Source organism: Halichoerus grypus, chromosome 7 (assembly GCF_964656455.1).
Source record: "Halichoerus grypus chromosome 7, mHalGry1.hap1.1, whole genome shotgun sequence".
Classification (NCBI taxonomy): domain Eukaryota; kingdom Metazoa; phylum Chordata; class Mammalia; order Carnivora; family Phocidae; genus Halichoerus; species Halichoerus grypus.
In genome coordinates, this window is record NC_135718.1 from 76,494,255 (window position 1) to 76,517,860 (window position 23,606).

The 23,606-nt window shown below is 39.5% G+C and overlaps 1 protein-coding gene across 4 annotated transcripts; it reads left to right on the forward strand.

The window, feature by feature from the left end:
• The first annotated feature begins 104 nt into the window (after positions 1 to 104).
• ZNF248 (zinc finger protein 248) lies at positions 105 to 22,991 on the forward strand. 4 transcript variants are annotated; one of them, XM_036079364.2, is made up of 7 exons: positions 120 to 209; positions 1,000 to 1,071; positions 1,801 to 1,902; positions 2,003 to 2,044; positions 11,338 to 11,464; positions 11,750 to 11,845; positions 16,471 to 22,991. In XM_036079364.2, exons 4-7 carry the CDS (start codon positions 2,030 to 2,032, stop codon positions 17,967 to 17,969), a joined length of 1,737 nt encoding a protein of 578 aa, XP_035935257.1. In that variant the 5' UTR covers positions 120 to 209; positions 1,000 to 1,071; positions 1,801 to 1,902; positions 2,003 to 2,029; the 3' UTR covers positions 17,970 to 22,991. The 4 variants fall into 4 exon arrangements, with proteins under 4 accessions (XP_035935258.1, XP_035935259.1, XP_035935257.1 ...); XM_036079365.2 differs by lacking the exon at positions 1,000 to 1,071 and having other exon boundaries at positions 105 to 209; XM_078077773.1 differs by lacking the exon at positions 1,801 to 1,902.
• The last annotated feature ends 615 nt before the right edge of the window (positions 22,992 to 23,606 follow it).

The following is a 23,606-nucleotide window of genomic DNA, read 5'->3' on the forward strand; positions in this document are numbered from 1 at the left end:
GGGGTGAGGCATCCCTTCTAACGGTAGAGGCACTTTCCCAGCCCAAGCGGCGAGGAGCGGAGTTCCAGCTACCCGCCGCCGCCGCGCCGCTCCCTCCCTCTGCGCATGTGCATCCCCGCCTTCTCCTCCCGGCTCGTCCTTCCCCGGCCTCCAGCCCCTCGTGGGAAACCTTCCCTGGCTTCCGGGTCCACGCGGCGAGGGAACTGCGGGTGAGCCCCGGGGGGTGGGGGCGTGGGCCGAGAGGGCCCTGCGCGGCTCGGGGGGCCCGGCGGGGGCGGCGGTGCCGGGTGGTGGGTAGGAGCTCCGCGGACACCGGAGCGACCCCAGGCGTCTGCGGCGCCTACAGAGTTGAAGGGACGGCGGACGGGGGCGTCTCTGACTAAGGGACCAGGGTCCCGCGTGGGAACGTGGGCTCTCGGGCTCGGAGGGTCCGCAGGTGTCCAGCCCCAGCGCTAAGCTGGCTGCGCCGTCGTGCGGCCGCGGGTGGGGAGTGCGCGTGCGTGACGTGTGCGCTGGGCCCACGGGGAGGGGGTGGGGCTCCGGGAAGGAGTGAGTGCGCGTGCGCGACGTGCGTGCGCGCTTGACGTTGTGACGTGTGTGCGTGCGTCGTATGTGCGCCGGGCTTACTAGGAGGGGCGCGGTTGTAGGAGAACCAGGCAGGGCGTCAGATGTGAATGAATTGCTCTGACCGAATAGTCGACGTGAGGCTCGGTCTCCTTATCTGTAAAGTGTGGATGTCAGTAATACTTGCCGCATGGCATTGTTCTGAGCACTCACATTTTGCTAGCTGTTATTGTATTTGTTTGTTATGTATGTAATACATGCGGCTGGAGCTTGGACAAGTCTCTAGGGCCTTCATTGCTCAGTTAACTCATTTGTGCAATGGAAGAGGGAAGAGGCTGGACTAGCTAGCCACCAAGGCCCTTTCCTGGCTCTAACATTCCCCAGGTCCCCAGTTATTATTTATTATGTATTCATTTGTTATTTGTTATGTATAAGCATGACAGTATCCTGAAGCCATCGAAGGCTGTGTGACGGTGGAAGGTCTGGGACAAATTTAAGAAGAGCGAGGTGAGCTGGAGCTGAGAGGGGTGGGCACGCAGGCTACACAGGAGATGTCACCTCTTTGGAGAGTTTGTGAGGGCATGGTCGGGAATGAAAGGCTCACCAGCCATAGCGAAGGAAATTCTGTCCTCACCCCTCCCCGAACACCCCCTACTCCCCTCATTTTCCGTTCAGTATTTCCCATTGTTGATGGCATCTAGAAAGATGCTGAGAATGGCATCTAGAAAGATGCTGAGGTTCCCGTTCTGGCTTTATAGACGTGCAGGATGGTAGTGCAGGCAAGAGGTTATCTGTTTTGACCTTATTTGAAAAATGAAAAAAGGATTTTGAGTCTGAGAAGGTGACTGACCGAGATCATGCAGTTTGTTAGTTGCAGAACCGTGGTTAAAAGTCAGGTCTGCAAATTCCCAAGCCCCTGCCCATTTTGTCACTGTTAAGTCAAAGATAGTTTCTTAATTAAAAGACCTTTTGAAAGTTGTAAGAAGGTTAGAACAAACATTAAACAATTTTTTATCTTGCCTTAAACACCCCCATCTCTTTTTTTCAGAGGTTTCTTGGATTATCTGACCTCAAGGGATTCATAGTGTTAACAGGAAAACAGATTAACAATGTGGCTTGAGATTTTTAATTTTTCCCTACCACATCAGTTCTGACAAATCCATAGTGTTTCCTCCTTTAGGTTACTGTTAAATGTTAAACTCATCTTCTCATGTTTTTAATTTTTCTGTGTCACAGAACCTAAATTGGTAATAAATCAATAAGAAACAAATGTTTACATTCACTCAGTGAAAAGTATCATGTCTAAGCTCAACATATATCGGAGCCACACATGGACACGTAAGTATCTTGTATGTGGAGCTGTGTAGGCAGGTAAATCCAGGAACTGCAAGGCAGGCCAAGTCTCTCCTAACTTCCTTCTTCCTTCCTTTTTCCTCAGCTCTCCCTCCTTCACTAAGAGCGGAAAATGAACAGATCCCAGGTGAGCTTTTTGTTTGTTTATTCCCACTTTGTTTTAAAATGGGTTTTCTAAAGTTTGTAAGGATTCATATTTTTACGAGAAAAGAGAACTACGCAAGAATTACTTGAAGGGAAATATGTCGAGAGTAGCAAATTCAAAGAGTTGGTAGAATTAGATGTAGGACTCTTAATTTTACAGAGTTGCGCAAGTTGTAAAATTTTCTGATCTTTCTAATCAAAACACTGAAATTGCCTGTAATCATCTGATAGACACAGCACCGTGCCAAAGATGTGTGGATGCTTTTCAGGGGACCAAAAGTGAGGTTTGAGTAGACAGCTCTCTCGTGGTCCTGCTTAATCCAGGAATGAGACTTTGAAGATCTGGCAGAATGGAGGGACCGGACATCCTCCAGATAACTCTCCATAACTGTTTGCGTCAGCTTGTTTGTATTTCTAGCTTGAGTAGCAGACTGTTCTGGTTTTGGTCTCTGCATTTCTCATTTGCATTTCAACCTCATGAATGCATTCTTGCTCCTTCACCACCACCACTCACCTGAAGCAGTTCTGGAAAAGGCCACCAAATTGTAGTCAAATCCAGTTTTTGTCTTTGTCTTACTTGACCTTCCTATGGCATAGTCCTCAGTCTCTGTTGTCTCTGACACCTCCCTCCTAGCTCTCCTTTCTTAACTCTGATACATTCCCTTCCTGTTCCTCACAAAGTTGTCTTTCCCTTTTGCCCCATACGTTGCCTCTCCTTGGGTTTATTGCTTACCCATCCTTGGCTCACTGCTTTTTTCAGTCTATCTTTTTTCCTGACTGGTTTTGTCTCTCTTTTTTTTAAATAAAATACTTCTGAATTAGTAATTTATTAACATGGTTAAAAGGTTAAGTGATGTTCCCTCTAGGAAGGGTGACATTTATTTCTCATCTAAATGGAGACACTTCCACTGAGAATGAAAGAGGTTCTATAAAGTTATGACGGGACAACTGGCATATGTTGGGACAGTCCCAGACAAACTGGAATATAGGGTCATCCTGCTGTAGATATCTGTCTTTCTTGTTTGTCCTCCCAGTGTTTCTTTTTTCAGTTAAAGGATATTCTTGTATGCCCCCTACTTTTATTTAGAAGGGAATCCATCATCCTTAGGGCTTTTCAAACTTAGATGCGCCTGTACCTCACTGGCATCCTGTTAAAATGCAGATTTTGATTTAGTGGATCTGGTGGGGCCCTGGGTTTTGCATTTCTAAAAAGCTCCCAGGTGAAGCTGACTCTGCTGCTCAGGGAACCACACTTTGAGTAGTGAGTCTATACACAATTTTCCATTCTTTCTTTGCTTTTTTTCACTTTTTTCAGCCTGTCCCAGACATCTTTCTGTTAACAGAACATGGATTGCTTCTTTCTTTGTTATAACTGCACAGTAATTCAAGCATGGATGTTCCATTGTTTATTAAACTGGTGATTATTACTTATGAATTATTTCAAACCTTTTGCCACTACAAACCATGTTCTAATGAATGACCTTGTACATAAGGTTTTTTCTCTCAGATAAATTCCCAGAAGTGCGTTGCCAGGTCAAAGGGTGAATATAATTGATACACTTGATCAGTTGGGATTATGGTATCATTTTGTGTCACTCCCATTGACACTGAGTGAGTGCTGTTTTGTCCACAGCTTCTCCCATAGAACATGTGGGTCAACTTTTGGAATTTTGGCAATGGATAGATAAAAAGTGGTATTTTATGAAGTTTGTATTTGCAGTTTTTTAAACTATGAGTGAGGTTAAATTTCTTTTTCATGTATCTGAAAGATGTATTTACGTTTCTGTGAACCCTCTGTTCATATCTTTTGCCCATTTTGCTCTTAGGTTTCTGGCTTTTTTGTTTTTCTTCTTCTTCGGTGTCTAGTTCTTTATATATTGGACATACTAATGCTTGTCTGTTATATAGGTTGCAAACTATTATTTTATGGTATATAATTTGTATTTTGATAATTGACCCTGGTGTTTTCTCCCCCATGCAGGTATTCTGTTTCAGGATACCATGTTTCACTTAGTCGTTCCCTTAAGCTCCCCTTGGCTGTGACAATTTCTCAGACTTTCCTTGTTTTTGATAACCTTGGCAGTTTTGAGGAGTACATTCAGGTGTTTTATAAGATGTCCCTCAATTGGGAATTGTCTGCTGTTGTTTTCATGATAAGACTGAGGTTATGGGCTTCTTGGAGGAAGACCACAGAGATATAATGTCATTTGGTCACATCATATCAAGGGTAAGTGTTGTCAACATGACTTATTACAGTGATGTATCACTGTTGATCACTTAGCTGAAGTAATGTGGTCATGAGTAGCAGTAAAGCTACTCTTTGTTTCCTCTGTTTTCATACTGTACTCTTTGGAAAGAAGTGAGAGTTACACGATACCTCCTTCCTGCTGGAGTATCTACATAAATTATCAGGAATTCTTCACAGGAGATTTTTCTGTTCTCTCCTATTTACTAATGCATTTATTTATATCAGCATGAATTCATGGATAGTTATTTTATATTTTGGTTATAGTACAATGCTACCTTGTTTTCTTTCGTTTGCTCAAGTTATTCCAGGTTGGTTATTAAAAGCATCTTCTAAGGGCGCGTGGGTGGCTGAGTCAGTTGAGTGTCTGACTCTTGATTTCGGCTCAGGTCATTATCTCAGGGTCCTGGTCTCTTTGCTGAGCGTGGAGCCTGCTTGAAATTCTCTCTTTCTCCCTCTGCTCCTCCCCCTGCTCATGCTCTCTCTCCCTCTCCTCTCTCAAAAATAAGTAAATAAAATGTTTAAAAAGTACCTTTTGTTGGTTCCTGTGTCTTTTGACACACCCCGTTATTGTTTGAATACTTCTTCCTTCCTCCCTGTTAGTAGGTTTTCCAGGTTCATCTTACATCTTTCCTGCTTTAGAATTAGCCTTTCTTTTTTTTCTAAATAGCTCTGGTTCTTTTCATTGGAGCATAGTATGAGAAACCAAGATTGGGGGACTAGGTGTGTCTGTTGTTCCTGGTGTGTCATTGCTCGCAGACCCTCCCAGCTAACTGAAAGAGGAAATACACGCGTATACTCTCTCATGTGTATACAGGTGTCTATAAATATTTCAGTATGTAACCATCTGTATATTAAGCTAAGTATTAGTTCACACTGTTGTCTCCTGTTATAATCATTACCACATGGAACATTGTAACCTTCTCTCCTTGTTTGTCTGTAATCTCCACTCTAACAATGAGAATCCAGCTAACATCATCTGAATTTCATTTATTTGGTAGTTCAATTCCAGAATACACATACATGATTTCAGAGTTGTTAACCTATGGACTCTTGATTCTTCCAGTTTGGGGCCATTATGAATTAAGGTGCTAGAAATATTCATGTGTAGGTTTTCAAGCAGACATAAGTTTTCAAACACATAGGGTGTGAAATTGCTGAGTCAGTTTTGTATGTATGTATGTATGTATGTATGTATGTATAGCTTTGCAAGAAATTGCCAAACTATTTTTTACAAAGATGCTGTATCAGTTTGTGTTCCTACCAACTACAAATCAGAATCTTTGTTGTTCTGATTCTGGACCTGAAATTGGTATTGTCATAATTTTGGATTTAAATTTTAATTTAACACATTCTAATAAATAATGTCATGTTGTCTGCATTTTCCCACTAATAGGTGATGTTGAGCATCTGTTCATATATATATTTGTTATCCTTATATCTTTGGTGAAATGTTTGTTCAAATCTTTTGCCCATTTTTCAGTTGGGTCATTTGTTTTCTTCTTATGAAGCTTTAAGAGTTCTTTTGTATTTTTTGGATGCAAATCCTTTATTAGATAATGTGTTGCAGATATTTTCTTCCAGTCTGTGTCTTGTCCTCTGATTTTCTTAGAAATGTCTTTAACAGAGCAGACGATTTTATTTTTAATAATATTCAACCTATGCTTCCCGCCCCCCCCCATGGAATATGCTTTTTCTGTTGTATTTAAAAACTCATTACCAAATCTAGGGTCACAGAGATTTTTCTCCTATATTCTTTGTTCTGTATTTTCTTCTAGAAGGTTTAAAGGTTTGCATTTTACATTTAGACCTCATATTCATTTTTAGTTAATCCTTGTGTAAGGTCTGTGTCTAGGTTGATTTCTTTTGCATGAGTGTCCAGTTGTTCAAGCACCATTTGTTGAAAGCCTATCTTTTCTCCTTTTATTGCCTTTATGCCTTTGTCAAAAAACATTTGACTCTATTTTGGTAGATCTATTCCTGGACCCTCTGTTCTGTTCTGTTGATCTATGTGTCTCTCTCAGCACTAACACACTGTCTTGGTTACTGGTAGCTTTATAGTAACTCTTAAGATCAGGCAATGTGAATTCTCATTTTTCTTCCACATTGTGTTGGCTATTCTAGATCCTTTGTCTTTCTATATAAACTTCAGAATCATTTTGTCAATATCTGCAAAATAGATGGGGGTTTTTATTTGGATTGTGTTGAATTTATAGATTAAGTTGGAAAGAATTGACATCTTAGGCATATTGAGTCTTCCTATTGATGAATATGGACTATCTCTCCATTTCTTAAGATCTTTGATTTCTTCCATCAAATGGTGTGTTTTTCTATATATACATATTTTGTTAGATTTTATACTTGAGTACCTTTTTTGGGGGTGCAATTGTAAATGGTATTTTCAGATATAGGAAAACAGTTGACTTTTTTTATTGACCTTGTATCCTGTGATGTTTTGATATTTCCTTATTACTTCCAGTAGATTTTTTTTCTTTCTTTTTGTAAGTTACTTGAGATTTTCTACATAGATAATAATATTGACTTCAAATAAAGAGAGTTTGTTTTTCCTTTTCAGTGATACACCCAATTGTCTCATCCCCTCCTCCCACCTACCTTCCCTCTGGTAATCACCAGTTTGTTCTCTATATTTGGGAGTCTCTTTTTTTGTTTCTTTTTTGCTTTGTTTGTTTTGTTTCTTAAATTGCACATATGAGTGAAATCATATGATATTTGTCTTTGTCTGACTTATTTCACTTAGTATTATACCCTCTAGATCCATCCATGTTGTTGGAATTGTCAAGATTTCATTCTTTTTCTGGCTGAGTAATATTCCATTATACACACACACACACACACACCCCACATCTTCTTTATCCATCTTACCTACTGTAAATAGTGCTGCCATATAAATATCTTTTCCAATCAGTGTTTTCATTTTCTTTGGGTAAATACCTGGTAATGGAATTACTGGATCATAGGATAGTTCTATTTTTAATTTTTTGAGGAACCTCCACACTGTTTTCCATAATGGCTGAACCAGTTTTCATCCCCACCATCAGTACACAAGGGTTCCTTTTTCTTCACATTATCACCAACTCTTGTAATTTCTTTTTTTTGATTCTAACCATTCTGACAGGTGTGAGGTGATATCTCATTGTGGTTTTGATTTGAGTTTCTCTGGTGATTAGTGATGTTGAGCATCTCTTCATGTGTCTCTTGGTCATCTGAATGTCTTCTTTGGAAAATGTTTATTCAGGTCCTTTGCCCAGTTTTTAATCAGCTTATTTGGGTTTTTTTTGGTGTTGAGTTATATATTTTGGATATCAAATCCTTAACGGATATATCATTTGCAAATATCTTCTCCCATTAGTAGGTTGTCTTCTTGTTTTATTGATGGTTACCTTTGCTGTGCAGAAGCTTTTTGTTTTGGTGTAGTCCCAAAGTTTGATTCTGCTTTTGTTTCCCTTCTCTTCAGAGACATATCTAGAAAGAAGTTGCTATGGCTGATGTCAAATAAGTTACTACCTGTGTGCTTTTCTAGGATTTTTACGGTTTCAGGTCTCACATTTAGGTCTTTAATCCATCTTGAGTTTATTTTTGTGTATGGTGTAAGAAAGTGGTCCGGTTTCATTCTTTTGCATGTAGCTAGCTGTCCAGTTTTCCCAACACCATTTGTTGAAGAGACTGTCTTTTTCCCGTTGGATATTCTTGCCTCCTTTGTTGAAGATTAGCTGACCATATAACTGTTGGTTTATTTCTGGTCTCTCTGTTCTGTTCTACTTTTTTTTTTTTTTTAAAGATTTTATTTATTTATTTGACAGAGAGAGACACACAGTGAGAGAGGGAACACAAGCAGGGGGAGTGGGAGAGGGAGAAGCAGGCTTCCCGCGGAGCAGGGAGCCCAATGCAGGGCTTGAGCCCTGGACCCTGGGATCATGACCTGAGCCGAAGGCAGACGCCCAACAACTGAGCCACCCAGGCACCCCTGTTCTGTTCTACTTTGAATAGCCAGAGCAATCTTAGGAAAAAAAAAAACAAAGCTGGATTTGTTTCACAAATTGATCACAGTCCCGGATTTCCAGATATACTACAAAGCTATAGTAATCAAAACAGTATGGTACTGGCACAAAAATAGATAATGAAACAGGATACAGAGCCAATCACATATGTGTTATTTCTGGTCTTGGGTTGGTTTGGTTTGGTTTGGTTTTGGTCTTACTGCACTAGCTAGGACTTCTAGTACAGAGTTGAATAGGAGCATTGAGGTAAGACATCCTCGCCCTATTCCTGCCCTTAGGGGAAAAGTGTCCAGTCTCTTAACATTAAATATGATGTTAGCTGTAAGGTTTTTGTGGATGGTCTTTATCAAGCTGAGAGAATTCCCCCTATTCCTAGTGCACTGAGAATTTTTATCATGAATGGCTGTTAGATTTTGTCAAATGCTTTTTTTCATCAATCGATTTGATCATGTAATTTTTCTTCTTTGGCTTATTGATGTGCTGGATTGTATTGATTGATTTTTTTATTATTATTAACATTAACCTGGCCTTCCATACCTGGAATAAATTCCACTTGGTTATGGTTTATAATTCGTTGTATATATTGTCAGATTTGATTTGCCAATATTTGAGGATTTTTGTGTCTATGCTAATGGGAGCTATTGGTCTTTAGTTTCTCATGTCTTTATCTAGTTTGGGAATCAGGGTAATGTTGGCCCTATAATATGAGTTTGGAAGTGTTATTTACTGAAGGAGATTGTGGAGAATTAGTATTTTTTCCCTAAATGTTTAGTAGAATTCACTAGTGACACCATTTGAGCTTAGTACTTTGTATTTTGGGAGTGATTTGACTAGTAATTCAATTTTGTTTTTAACAGATATAGATCTGTTCAGGTTATCTATTTCTCCTTGTATGAATTGGTAGCTGTGTCTTGTAAGGAATTTATCCATTTCAACTAAGTTAATTTTTCAGGAATAGAATTGTTTGTAGTATTCCCTTATTATTTTAATGTCCTTAGGATCAGTAGTGTTGACCTTTCATTTCTGAGATTCACAGTTTGTTTCTTTTCTCTTTTTTCTTGGTTAGGTTTTCTGGAAGTTTATTAATTTATTGATCTTTTCAAAGAAGCAGCTGTTGGTGTCATTAATTTTCTTTTTTTTTCATGTTTTCAATTTCATTGATTTATTCTAATATTTCCTTTATTTTGCTCGCTTTTGGCTTAATTTACTTTTCTTCTATAGTGTACTAAGATGGAAACTTAGGTTACAGAGTTAAAATTTTTCTTTTCTAATATATACACTGCTATAAATTTCCCTCTATGTACTGCTTTCAATTCATCCCACAAATTTTGATAAGTGGTATTTTTATTTTAATTTCATGTACAATGTTTAAAAATTTCTTTCGAGACCTCTTTGAACTATAGGTTATTTATAAGTGTGTTGTTTAATTTTCAAGTGTTCGAGTGATTTCCCAGATATCTCTTGTTTATTGATTTCTATTCCATTGTAGTCAGAGAACGTATTTTGTATGATAGCTATTGTTTTAAATTTGTTAAGATGTGTTTTGTGGCCAAGACTATGGTCTGTCATGGTGAATGTTACATATGAGCTAGAATAGAATGATAAAATGTGTGTTTTATTGTTTCGGATGGGGTATTCTGTAACTGTCAATTAGATCATGTTGATGGATAGTGTGGTTCAGATCGTCTTTATACTTACTGATTTTCTGCCTCCTTGATCTCTCAGTATTGACAGAGGAGTGTTGAAGCCTCCCAACTAGGATTATAAATTTATGTATTTCTCCTTTCAGTTCTATCAGTTTTGGAGGTATGTATTTTGGTACCCTTTTGTTAGATACATACATGTTTTGATACTCTTGTTAGATTAATATATGTTTTCTCTAATAGGATTTTGAACCCATTTAATGAGTTCTTAATTCCAGTGTTGTATTTCTCAGCTCCAGAATGCCCGTTTTATCTATGTCTGTATACACATCCATCAGAGGTCCCCAAGACCATCCCCAGGCTCAGTGACTTACTAGGGTGACTCAGCAAGTGGTTCTCCTTATGGCTATGACTTATTAAAGTGCAAGAAGATAAAGCAGAATCAATAAGGGGAAAAGGTGCACACAGAGCATAGTTGAGAGGAAGCCAGGAGCAAACTTCTAAGAGTTTTCTCCCAAATCTAGCAATGAGATTGACAACAAACGTGAAATGTCTGCCACGGAAGCTCAGTAGACACCCAGGGCTCAATGTTTTTAATCGGGAGCTGATCACATTGGTACTCTCTGCTTGGCACAGAAACTTCCAGACTTAGAAGGAATGCATGTGTGCAGCATAAACCATATTGCTTACACAAACAGTTTAGGCTCAGTGAACCATTCTTATTAGGGAATTTAAGTTCCCAGATGCCAGCCAAGGGATACCCTCATAGCAGCAGACCTTTCAAAGCAGACCAGTCTCAGCCTGCTCTAGTAATTTTTTTCTGCACAGTACCCATACCATATATCCATTGAACTTCTCCCAATTATTTTGTTCATATTTTCCTGTTTTATTGAACATATTAATCATAATCCATTTTGAAGTTCTTGTTTATTATTTCCAGTATCTGGGTCCCCTTTGGTCTGCTTTGTCTGTTTTATTGTCTATTTTTTATATCATATAAATGATAATATTAAAGAACTAATTTTTTCTTGGTCTGCTTTCCTTTGCAGTCTACTGTGTGCATCCTGCTAGCTCTTGTGTATAACTTAATAAATGTTAATGTATATGTCTCCTCATCAGATCATAAGCACTTTGAGAACAGGAATGGTGTGTGTTTGTTTTCATCAGTAGTGTTTGCAGCAAGGGGAACAGTTCTAAGCCTTTAGTGGAAACTCGGTTTGTACGAGATATTTCTTTTATTTAAGTAACACAAAAGAAGGCATCCTATGTGTCAGTTTTTAGCAAACTCTAAAGAGATTAGCCCTTTTAAATTTCTTCCATGTCATATAGTTCTGACGGCTTCATATAGAAAAGGAATATACCATTACAGGAACAAGTGTCATTCAAAGATGTATGTGTGGACTTCACTCAGGAAGAGTGGTATCTGCTGGATCCTGCTCAGAAGATACTATACAGAGATGTGATTCTAGAAAATTACAGCCATTTTGTTTCAGTAGGTAAGAATTGTTTTTCCTTGTGACTACCCTTAGCATGCATTTCTAGTTGTTGAAACAGGAACTGCCTGTGGAATTTTGATTGATGCTTGAGATTCAAGGCCCTGAGATGACCAGTCTCTCTGGCCACAATACAAAATGCTGTGTTCTTAACCTCCTCAGGGGTTGGTTCATTTGGGCATCTCCCTTGGGCAGCTCCTGAGGCTGTACCTTTCTTCCCCATCATTTTTTCAGAGTCCCTGAAGCCAGGCTATTTAGCTATCATCTTGTATTATTTTTTCTCAACAGGATATTGCATTACTAAGCCAGAAGTGGTCTTCAAGATAGAGCAAGGAGAAGAGCCCTGGATATTAGAGGCAGGATTCCCAAGCCACTGCCACCAAGGTGAGTTAGTGAGTTCACAGGCAGATGGAAAACAAGGGAATGAGATCTTAGGCCTTTGGTTTAGGGTTTATCACTTGTGAAATATTCTTCAGAAATTTCTTTTTTAAACTTTAGACCTTTGGAAGTGACAAAGGACAGTTGGCTCACATCTCCCTCCATTACCTTAATCACATTCCTCCACATGTCACTTTCCCCTCATAAATGCTTTCCTTTGTCCTATGATATTTTAGAGTGATTTACTAATACCTATAATGCAAACTCAGTTGGCTTCATCTTAGGTGATTTTTCTTGGTTAGCTTATCTTTTAAAATTGTTCACCTTCCCTCTATTCTCTTCGGACACCTTTTGTTATCTGGTGTGTATTCATGCTATACTTAACATATTCATTTAACAAATATGTGTTGGGTACCCACTATGATCCAGTTATGTTTTTAGGTAAAAGAATAATATCCTTTTTCATGGAGTGTGTATTACAGTGAGGGACAAGAAGTATGTGTGTGTGCGCACATGCACAAGCATATGCGCGTGAACATGTACATACAGTATTTGTGGTGGTAAGCACTGTGGAGAGAGTTAAAGCAGTGGGGACGGGGTGGAGAATAATGGCCTGTGCTAATGGGTAAGGAAGTCAGAGAAAGCCTGTTTGATGAGGTCCAAAGGAGGGATGAGACCCTAGTAAAGTGAAACTGTGAGCTGTTCCAGGCAGATGCCAAACTTCTCAGCGGTGTTCTTAGAATGTTTGAAGAATGGCAAGGAGGCCATTGTGGCTGGAGGTGAATACGTGTTGGGGAGAGTGACAGGAGGTGATGTCATAAGAAGTAGCATGGACCATGGTAATTTTATTTTGAGTGATGTGAGAAATCATTGTATTTTTTTTTTTGAGTAAATTAAGTCAGATTAAATAATCAGATCTGATTTATAGTATATGCACTAAATACAATCTGGTGTTTAGGTGGTGCTTAGGCACGAGCAAGGAAGGAATACCACTTAGGAGACTATTATATACTCCAGAGGAGAGAGGATAATGGCTTAGGCGATGTTGGAAGTGCTGAGGAGTGATAAGTTTGTATGTAGATCTTGAGGATGAGGCCAACAAGATTTGCTGTTGGATTGATAGTGTGGAAGAGAGCCAGGAGTCTAGTATGACTTGACTGATTTGTCTTAAGCAACTGGGTAAATCAGGGTGCCATTTACTGAGAGGAAATTAGATGATAGGGGACTTACGACATACCTAAACTTGGACACGAGAAGCTGGAGAGAACTGCTAGAGCCCAGGCTGTGTGTTGAAAAGGTTGTTGGTTCTGTGCGAGTGTGATGCACGTGGCTGAGGCCAGAGCCAGTAGGGCCCGTGTGCGAGGCGTCAGCTGTGGGTGGTGGTAAAGGCACAAGGTTGGCTGAGAGCTTCCAGGTCGGAGGTTGGTGGACTTTTATATAAAAACAGTAGCACATATTTTAGGTCTGGTGGGTCACATGCGGTCTGGGTGTGATCCCTCCTCCTCCACTTCCTCCTCCTCCTCTTGCCTGGTTCTCCTTTTCCCTCTCCCCTCTTTCTTCTTCCTCCTCACTCCTCCCTACTGCCTCTTCTGTCTTTTCCCTCTAAAAATGTAAAAAACAGTTGTAGTTCAAGGACCTTTGCTCAGCAGTCATAGTTTGCAGACTCCTAGAAAGTGGTGGTTTGCACATGAGAGCAGTGGTCCTGGAACAGTTCTTCTTCTACAAGGCCTGAAAATCTATTAAATCTCATCACAAGAGGAGCTTGAGGAACAGTCTGAGTGCTATGAAAACCAGAGAGCCTGGTTTCTCAGGAATCCAATAAGGAATATCCTAGCGTCCTATTACTATCTTACATGGCAGCTCCGGGATCAGTGCACTAAACCCATTATCCCCTATTGCTAGTGTCCTTATACTCCGGGGTCACTTGCCTTTCAAAACCAGCTTTCGCGTGTCACTGTTTTCTCACTTCTCACTGATCCCACTCAAAACCAGAACTGTGTGTTCTCTCTTTCCGGCTTGATCTAATCCCTAAATGATTTTTATTTTCTTACCTGAAGCATCCGATTTATCTTTCACTAGCCTGGCAAAGTTGCTACTTATTAAGAAATGAAATTAAAATTAAAGTCTCCTTTCATTGACTATTATAATGTGGTCCTCCTATTCTACCTGTCTCGTTTCTTTCTCTCTGCTCTCCAGAATTTCCTCTAAACCCCATACTGTCTTGTATCTTAAATTTCGTGTATAAATGCTTTCTCTTCTATCTACAACTTTCATTCTTGTTTACTTTGCTTTTCAGATACTTAATATTGTATGTGTAAAGTGTTTAAACATTGAATGGTACATAGTGATGGCTTGTTATCTCATTTATTTTAAATTAGAGCTCATTTTTTTTCCCTGTAATTTAAATAACCCATATTTTATGACCCTAACCCACTAGTGGCTATATCCTCAAAACTCAGAACTAATCATATTACTCTTGCTTAGGGTTTCTTTATTGAGATTTTGTTTTCCCACAGAGAAGGCCCTTTCTTTTCCTAATTCTGATAGTTTACTAATTACTTTTTTGATTAACTGTGAAGCCAAGTTTGGAAGAGATCACTCTTTTTCATCCATTCAGAAAGCATCCCGTAGTACTTTTCCAAAAAGCACATTCCCATTTTGTCCTCGTGTATTACAGTTCATCACGTACAGGTTGGAAATAATTCATATGCACATTGCATTTATGAATTATTCATGTTCTGTCTCTTTCGTGAGGTCAGAGGAAGAAGGATTTTGGTAACACCTGCCAAGAGCTAGACTATGGTCTTGACAAAGGGTGTAGCATTGAGCAAGGAACTTCATCACCAAATTATGGTGAATTTTACAGGCAGTAAACTTTTAAAGACAGTGAGTGAAGGCTGAAAGTGGATGGGGTGTTGCAGTGTTTGTTGGCATTTATTCTTTTATTATTATTTTTTTGGCTTGTTTTCAATGAAAGAAAGCAGCATTTCCGGAAAGATGTCCAGGTTCCAGGATGAGCCAGGGCTGGAATGCAGTTTGCATTGTGTTTCTGGGAGTGAGTGGTTTATGAGAGGCCCATCTGGAGCTGTACAGAAATACTGTTACTTGGACATGTGATGTGGTGTCTTGGACACTTACTGTGAATCCAGTTGGTGGAAAGTTTGTTTTGTATTGATTTGTTTTTGCTGGCTAATAATTACTACTATTTGGCCCTTGGAGCAGTGGGCTCAGGACTGCCATCGAAGTTTTTTCTCATGTGATTGACAGTGTTGCATTGGGTAGCAACAGTGAAGCACAGCCAAGGATTGTTATGATAAAGTTTACCAAAGGTCTCAGAACCGTGTAGAGAAACATGATCCTTATGGGTCTCACTAGTAGGTAAAAACTACAGATGAGGCTAGATATAAAAGCAGAAAACCTTGATATAAAAGATAAACCTAGGTATAAAAGCAGACTTAAAGATCAACATTGCCTCAGACATAAAATGGCTTTGGGGAGAAGTAATCCAGCAGATTGAAGTGAATCAATGTATGACTTGATGGTCAGGACAGATTCATTAGCAGCTGTGAGAAAACAAACCTGGTCTTTCAGCAGAGATGGCCTGCCCCTCATCCGTTTTGTATTTCCTTTTGGATATTTGTGGTGTAGTGAATCTCAGCTAGATGGAGAGTGAGAGTCTGAGGTAAAGCAGTGTTCCTTAAAAAATGAGGAAGGAGGCGCTTTCAGAAATTTATGTTGATTCTTATAAATCAAATGGAGGGGAAAAAAGGACTGGCAACATGCATACTAGTGAGAATCCTACCGTAGTAGTCAAGCTGTGAGAGGATAAGGACATGAACTGTGATGTCTCTGAATTCTTCCTCTACTGATTCTCAGTCTATTTGTAGTTTATTTTTTATTTTAAAAGCTCCCTTGTTGAATTCTCCAATTTTCTGAGTTTCCTGCTTTCTAAGTGGACACCTCTCAGAAAATCTCTAATCCTTGCTCACCGTGTATCTTGATTTTATTTCACTTTCTCTAGCCTGCGTCTTACAGCATTTTAAAAAAAAAAAATTATTTCTTATAAAATAAGTTAAAAGAAAAACTAGATGCTGGGCTATAGGACTTCTTGGTTGAACCCGAGGAAGTTTGGTGTTGGTGCGCAGAGTAGAATCATGTGCTCCAGCCAGAATCCTACCCCAGGAATCTGTATATGAGGGGATTAGGACGGAACTGTTCTGTCTCCACCACACATAGTTCATCCTCTGAAAGCCATGTCCACTAGTCTCCACATCACTTTATTTAGTGTTCAGTGTCTCTGTCTGGCTCACCTCATTCTCTGAGTTTCCCGAATCAGCCACTCCCAGCTCCCTGTGTTTTGAATTTTCACCCTTTTCCGTCCAGTTTTGAAGGTTTTATATTTAAAATGTTAAATGTCCTTGCCAGTTTCCATTCCCTGTTTACACTGCAGCATGTATTTACTTTCCACTGAGACCAGGAGGATAAAGGAAACCTTTGCTTGGTTTTAGTTCACGCCAGGAAACTGAGCCTAAAACAAAAGAATCGACTACATGAAAGGGCATTTGTGTGAGTTTAGTCCCATTAGAAGTGTACTAGGATTCATAAGATGTGGTTATTTTTCTCATTTCTAGAAGACTGGAAAGTTGATGACCTGATAGAGAGCAGCCAGGACAATGAAGACGAACATTTTTGGCAACTTGCTTTCACCACCAACAAAACGTTAAATGTAGATAGTGGTGATAGAGTAAGAAAAGCTTTCAATCTGGGCACAGATTCTGTTCCTTCAAGAAATTTTCCATATAAGATATGTGACTCGTGTGAAATGAGTTTGAAAAATATTTCAGGCTTAATTATTAGTAGAAAGAGCTATTCTGGGAAGAAGCCTGATGAGTTTAATGTATATGAGAAATTGCTCCTTGATATTAAGCATGAGAAAACACCTCCCGGAGGGAAATCTTATAAATATAATCAAAAAAGGAATGTGCTCAATCATAGCCACGACCTCAGTCAGCCAATTTTTGACCCGCCTTCTGAGTATAATGAAAATGGACAAGCCTTCCATGAGGAAGCGGCCTTTTTCACAAACAAGAAAATACAGATAGGAGAGACGCTCTGTAAATATAATGCATGTGGAAGAACCTTCATCCACAGTTTAGAACTCAGTTTATCTCAGAGAACTCATTTGGAGATGGAGCCATATGAATGCAGTATTTGTGGGAAGTCCTTCTATACAGATTTAAGATTGGGACATCAGAGAACTCTTACAGGAGAGACTCCTTATGAATACAATGAATATGGGCAAACCTTCTGTGATAACTCAACTTTCATTATCCATCAGGGAACCTATACAAGAAAGATTCCCCATGAATATAAAGTAGGTCCTAAAACGTGGGAAAAGTCAACCCTCTTTAAACGTCAGATAGTACACATGGGCAAAAAACCTTATGAGCACAATGAAAATGGAAATAACTTCAACAAGAAGTCACATCTCACCCAGCTTCGAAGAGGTCACTCAGGAGAAAAAACCTTTGAATGTGGTGAATGTGGGAAAACATTCTGGGAGAAGTCAAACCTCACTCAACATCAAAGAACACACACAGGAGAGAAACCCTATGAATGTACAGAATGTGGGAAATCCTTTTGTCAGAAACCACACCTTACCAACCATCAGCGAACACATACAGGAGAAAAACCCTATGAATGTAAGCAATGTGGAAAAACGTTCTGCGTAAAGTCAAACCTCACGGAACATCAGAGAACACACACAGGGGAGAAACCATACGAATGTAATACATGTGGGAAATCCTTCTGCCACAGGTCAGCCCTAACTGTCCATCAGAGAACACACACAGGAGAGAAACCCTTTATGTGTAATGAATGTGGGAAGTCCTTCTGTGTGAAGTCAAACCTCATTGTTCATCAAAGAACTCACACAGGGGAGAAACCCTATAAATGTAACGAGTGTGGGAAAACCTTCTGTGAAAAATCAGCTCTCACTAAACATCAGAGAACTCACACAGGAGAGAAGCCCTATGAGTGTGATGGATGTGGGAAAACCTTCAGTCAGAGGTCGGTACTCACAAAACATCAGAGAATTCACACAAGGGTGAAAGCTCTTTCAACATCCTGATGTCTAGAAGCCTTCACCTGCCCTTTCAAATTCTTACACCATTTTTAAAAATGAGATGAACGAAGCCCAAAGAATGCCTCATGTTACTAGAAAGCGATGTCTTATCGTATTTCAGATAATTAATACTAGCATAAAACTTTACTGATATTTTGAATATGTGAAAGCTCTCAAGAAAAACTGAAACTTTTCATCAGAAAATTTATATTGAGGGGAAATTTATTCACTTAAAGAATGTGGTAGAAATCTTTGTGTAGAATTTGTTGTGTCATATTCCAGATGTGATACCAAATTTTATTGTAAATATAGTGGATGGTATTCATTCATACCCATATTCACAGTGGAATCTGAAGCTTAAAAAAAGTTGAATCACAACAACATTAAACATTTATGAAGAGTCCCTGATGTTTGCAGGCCTGATGTGGGTATAGTAATATAGCAGAAGTTAGAGGTATGCTTGATTTGCATATTGGAGTCCAACATACTTGTGAAGAGAAAATATCCCTTAATTAAATAGCTATTATGGTCTATATTTATATCACCCACACTAAATACCACCAGTGTCTTTATAGGTTGATATAATTATATATGTATATATATGTATATGTAAATATATTTATACACATGTACCCACATGTACGCAGTGGTGTGTTAGAGTAAGCTCACACTGGCTTGCAGCTGCCGATGGTTAAATTTTCGGGAATTTTGTGAGCCAGTTGTTAAACATAGTTATTATTTAAAAATTAAATTATATTAAAAAGGTAATAAATACACTCATCACTTCTTAATTACTTTATAACATTTTGCTCTTTGTTCTTTAGGTCACTTATATTATCAAGTCACATGGTAAAAATACCATCTAATATGCTACTGCACATCTCTTCCCACCTCTGCACTCAGTGTCGTCCTTTTGGTAGCTTGGCTTTAGTGGGAGCATTTACGCCCTGGAAATTGGCAAACTCTACAAACCAGGGTTTTTATTTTCTCAGAGAACCTGTTGTCAAATACTTACCAGCACACCACTGTGTATATATGAACATATATCTGGACAATTTAAAGTACAAACTACATACCCCCCTCTCCCATTTCCTGACATAAACAAATGGCTATGGCCATTATTGCTGAACTGCCTCTTCAGTAAAGAACCCCAAATTTGTTTTTGTGAGGTTTCTTAACTACCTCTGCACCAGTCTTAATTGTAAATACTTACCTGAGTCTCTTTATCGTTTGGCCGGTATATGTTATTTTACAACCACATCACCAACCTTCCCTCTGATGTTGCTGGCAAATAGGAATTAGTATGGCCATTGTTACTAATCTACTACTACTTCCCAAAGAAGCCAAATAATATTTTTCTGAGGTTTTTCAGCTGCCTCTGGGTCAGTCCTATAATGTTGTAAGTGCTGTTAATAACGGGGTTTTACATGAATTTTGCAAAGGTTAACATCATTTATGAACAGGAATACTCACTGCACTCCACAAATAAAAAATAGTGGTATGTACTCGAATGCCACTTTCTTACTCTTGGTATTTCATTGTTGTATCTATTTAGGCATGATCTGTTGTGTGTGCCCCAGGAACTATGTATTCGTATTTAAAATAATAGGGTGTCATACACTGTCCCTGCCTCCTTTGTCCTACTGTTTTCCAAGGAGAACACACTGATGAGCAGTTCCAAGAGACATTGCCCACCCGCTACTCTGCTTCTTACTTGCTGGGCTCTGTTTTGTCTCTCTTTCCATTCTTCCCCCAGATGATTTACGAGTAAATACAGATTAATCTAAGTTAATCGTGGAGATGCTATTCTAATGATTCTGTTGAGATGTTTGGAAAATATTCTGTGGTACTTCTGGGAAAGATCTCAGTGATAAACTATTGTAACATGAGAAGACACAAGGAGAGATTGTCTCTCTTATGCTGGACTTTTTCATGTATGTATGTTATACCAAATTATAGCTTGTGGCCCTGAAGGGCAATAGCTTGAAGATAACAGTAGACAAAATGGGAAAAGCCTGGCTCAGACGTCATTGAGCTGCACAACTCCATCTGGACCTGTTCTCGGCTAGGACTTTCTGTACTGTGGTAATAATAGTTGCTTATTTATCCTTAAGGCTATCTGTTACTTCTAGCTGAAGGCATTCCAGCTGATACAGACGAGTACTTAGTTCTAAGTGTTCATGTTCTATACAGTGATTTGGGGGAAGAATGACTTCTTTTGACAAGTTAATACAAGGATAGCTTTTGTATCAGCCCTGCTTCTAATGAAAAACAGAATTCTACCCCAACCAAGAGGATTGTAATGGTAGACGTATTACAGTGGTGTGGGCCAGAAACAAGGGATACTGAAGCACCTAGAGACTAGCATCACCCAGAAGCCGTGACCATTCTAAGTCATAAAGGGGCAAAGGATGGAAAGAAACTAGTGTCACCAGAGCCCAATAAGAGCTGCTCTCATGGAGGAGAAACCATCTCCGAGGGGATATTGTTCCCACCAGCATTGTGGCACCGAATTGCTGGTGCCTCCCTTTGGAGAACCCAACCAGATGCGATCTGCAGGTTAGCCCAGGTGGGCACAGAGAAAGTGGAGAGAAGGTCTAGGTGGAGCCAATGGATAATAAGCAGCACGGTGTTTTTTTTTATTTCTGTAAATTCCTATGTAAAGTCTCAGTATTAGAAATAAACTTATTCTACTAGTTGAAAGTTAAGTATTTCTACTTCATTGTGCTTTTGTATCGTCACAAGTAAATTCCTTTTGGAAGTGAGCACTGTGGCAGGTATGTCTGTTGACATGCATGAAGCAGACATTATGTTAAATGACATTTTTCATATGTCCCTGTGTGGTGTTTCTTGTTACATGTATTGTGAGATAAGCAGCTCTGTATTCTTCCAAATAAATAGCCAGTTGTCCCTGCATTGTTTGATTAACTTACCCTTTTCCTTGTCCACTTGCTAGGGCATTTTTAGCATGTACTTAAATATTAGGTTTATGGCTGTTACTTTTTGTCTGCTTGAGGCAACTTTTCTACATTCTTCCCATAAGATAGCCCGTCCTTGTGAACACAAGAGTTGACATTTATCCCAGATGATACCATCTCTTCCTGGACCTGCATTTGTATTGATCCAGGAATGGTCATTTGTTACAAAATAGGCCAATGAGAACTTATCCTAGACTATTTTTTCACAAGTCATTGTGACCAGATAGTTTGTGTCCTTGTTGCTGTCAGAAGTCCTATCAAGAAAATGTCTGCAAAGGAGAAGATGATGGCGATAAGTGCTGTAAAGTAAAATGAAAATAGGAAAAGTTGTCAGAAAGATGTTTCAGTCTACATAGCATGGAGAAGGGACGACCTCACTGGGAAGGCTACAGTGGAGGGAGTGAGCCATTTGGTTATCTGGAGAGAGAGAGTGTGTGTGTGTGTGTGTGTGTGTGTGTGTGTGTGTAATACATGTACATTATAACCAACAATTTTAGGTACCTATGGTTTTGTTTCCTGAAACAGCACCCTAATTACCTGTAATACACTTGGATACTTTGTACTGTACCACATTCTGTTAAAAGAAATGCTTATTCCCATATACTAAACTGATTTCACAACCAGTGATTGGGTCATCTCCCAGAACTTAAAAACTAATGCTCAAGTGCAAAATCAAAAGGAATGGCTGGGTCATAGGTATGGCCTTCTGAAATGACTAAGCGATTCACATTCCCAGTGCCTGGAAATTGTTTCCTGGTAAACTCTCTAGAACCTGTCTTTTGGGAATTAGGCCCATTTTCTGTGTGGAACTTGGCCTCCCTGTGCCCGGTGTGCCCTGTCACTTCACATCCAGCCTATACTTGGCAGGAAAAGATAGAGCCATTGCCTCTGGAAAGGTTCAACCCCTGGGTATCCTAGATGCCCTCAACCATGCCGCTTGTTGCTCCCAGTAGGCACCTGCAGTTGTAGCTGTCCTTGCCCAACTCCTTCGTCCTTTGTGTTTTTGGGGAAGGCTTAGCCTGTTCTGATTCCCGTTATTTCCACAGAATCTTCATGTACCACTGAGTGACGGGACACTATGTAATCTCCCGCCTCCTTCCTCTTCCCCACCTGCCCCTCCTTTCAGACTCTGCACTTCCCCAGGCTTCTTTTTCAGACAATGAAGAACTGATATCTCCTCTTAGACACTACTTTTTAAGAGCAAGGTACCCTCAGATACTTGGGGAATTGGAAAAGTGATGCTGGATATCTTGCCTGCTCTACCATGTCTGGAGTCCATAGTTTGGGATGGTTGAGCCTCTCTGGTTCAGTTTCCTCATGTAAAAGATGGGAATAGTTATCCCCGTCTAAAGAGCAGGCCTTAGTTTCAGCTTACTTGCAGTGACACACAGGCCAAAAATTCTCGTTTCCCTCCCCCCCCCCCCCCCCCCGAGGAAGTTCACATCCTCAGAGGACAGCAGGGGATTTTAGAACTACTTGACCTCCAGCCCCTGGTGAAGGCATATCCTGCTCTTTCGGGTCTCCAACCACATACTTTAAAATAGAAAAGGAACTTGGAGAAGCATGGCAACCATGACTAGGGCCCAGGGGCTAGTCGGACTTCCTTAGCCTTCCTAGGACTGGGTGCTCCTGTGCCAGTGGTCCATACCAGCTGCCCATGTTGGGGGGAGAGGGCATAAATATTCTAAGGAAAATATAACAGATGAGTCTTCTCCCCCGCCTCTCAATAGTTGCCTCTCCTAAAATAACTGTTGGTTTTTAGTTCAGCATGTATCCTAGGCCTTTTTCCATGCGTTTTAATCCGTATTTGTTTACCTCCGGAGAAGTTATAATAGACCAGACTCTTATGGGCATTTGACTTGGGCAAATCAGAAATACTGTCAGAATATTAAAATTGTATATTGCAAGCAAAAGTATCCATGCCATTTCCACATGATATGTTGTTGCCTGGAGTTAGACAACTTTAAAGCTGCCATGCCCAGTGATTTGCAAAAGCTGTATTTGTAATTGCTACTGAAGAGAAATAAACCATGTAATTTTTAATAACCTATGGATGAACAACTATCGTTTATGTTTTTGGGGGTTTTTCCTTTCCAGACGATTCGGTGATTTGTGCAGGTATTATATATTATTATAGTTTAAAACATTTAAAAATTCTTATAAAATGTATCCACAAGTTTTAAAACTGCTAATGTTAGTGGTTGTGATGAAAAACATACCTGAACCTCAGTAACTTTAGAAGAGCAGATATTATGGAAGCCTGTGAAAAACTTTTACTTATGAAACAGCATGCTGTTAGTTTGGCAGGTAACAATGAGAAAGTAATCATGCTTAGAAAATATAATAAAATGACTTTAATATTACACAGGAGTCATAGACTATGTTCTCTGAAATGTGTTCTTCAATTTTACTTATATGGGAAAATTAATAGTAATACTGCTCCCTGTTGTTCTCCATAGGTGGGTTGTAGTTTTGTCTCTGGTTTTTGGTTTGGCTGCTTCTATTTCAGTGTTCTTTTTGGAAATACACACTCACGCACACAGTATTAGGATAACATATATACTGTAAATTCCCATTTTTCACTTCATAATATGTGATTAACATCTTGTCCATGTTGGCTTTTCTGCCCTTATGTGGTCATTTTTAATGACCACCTAGGATTCTT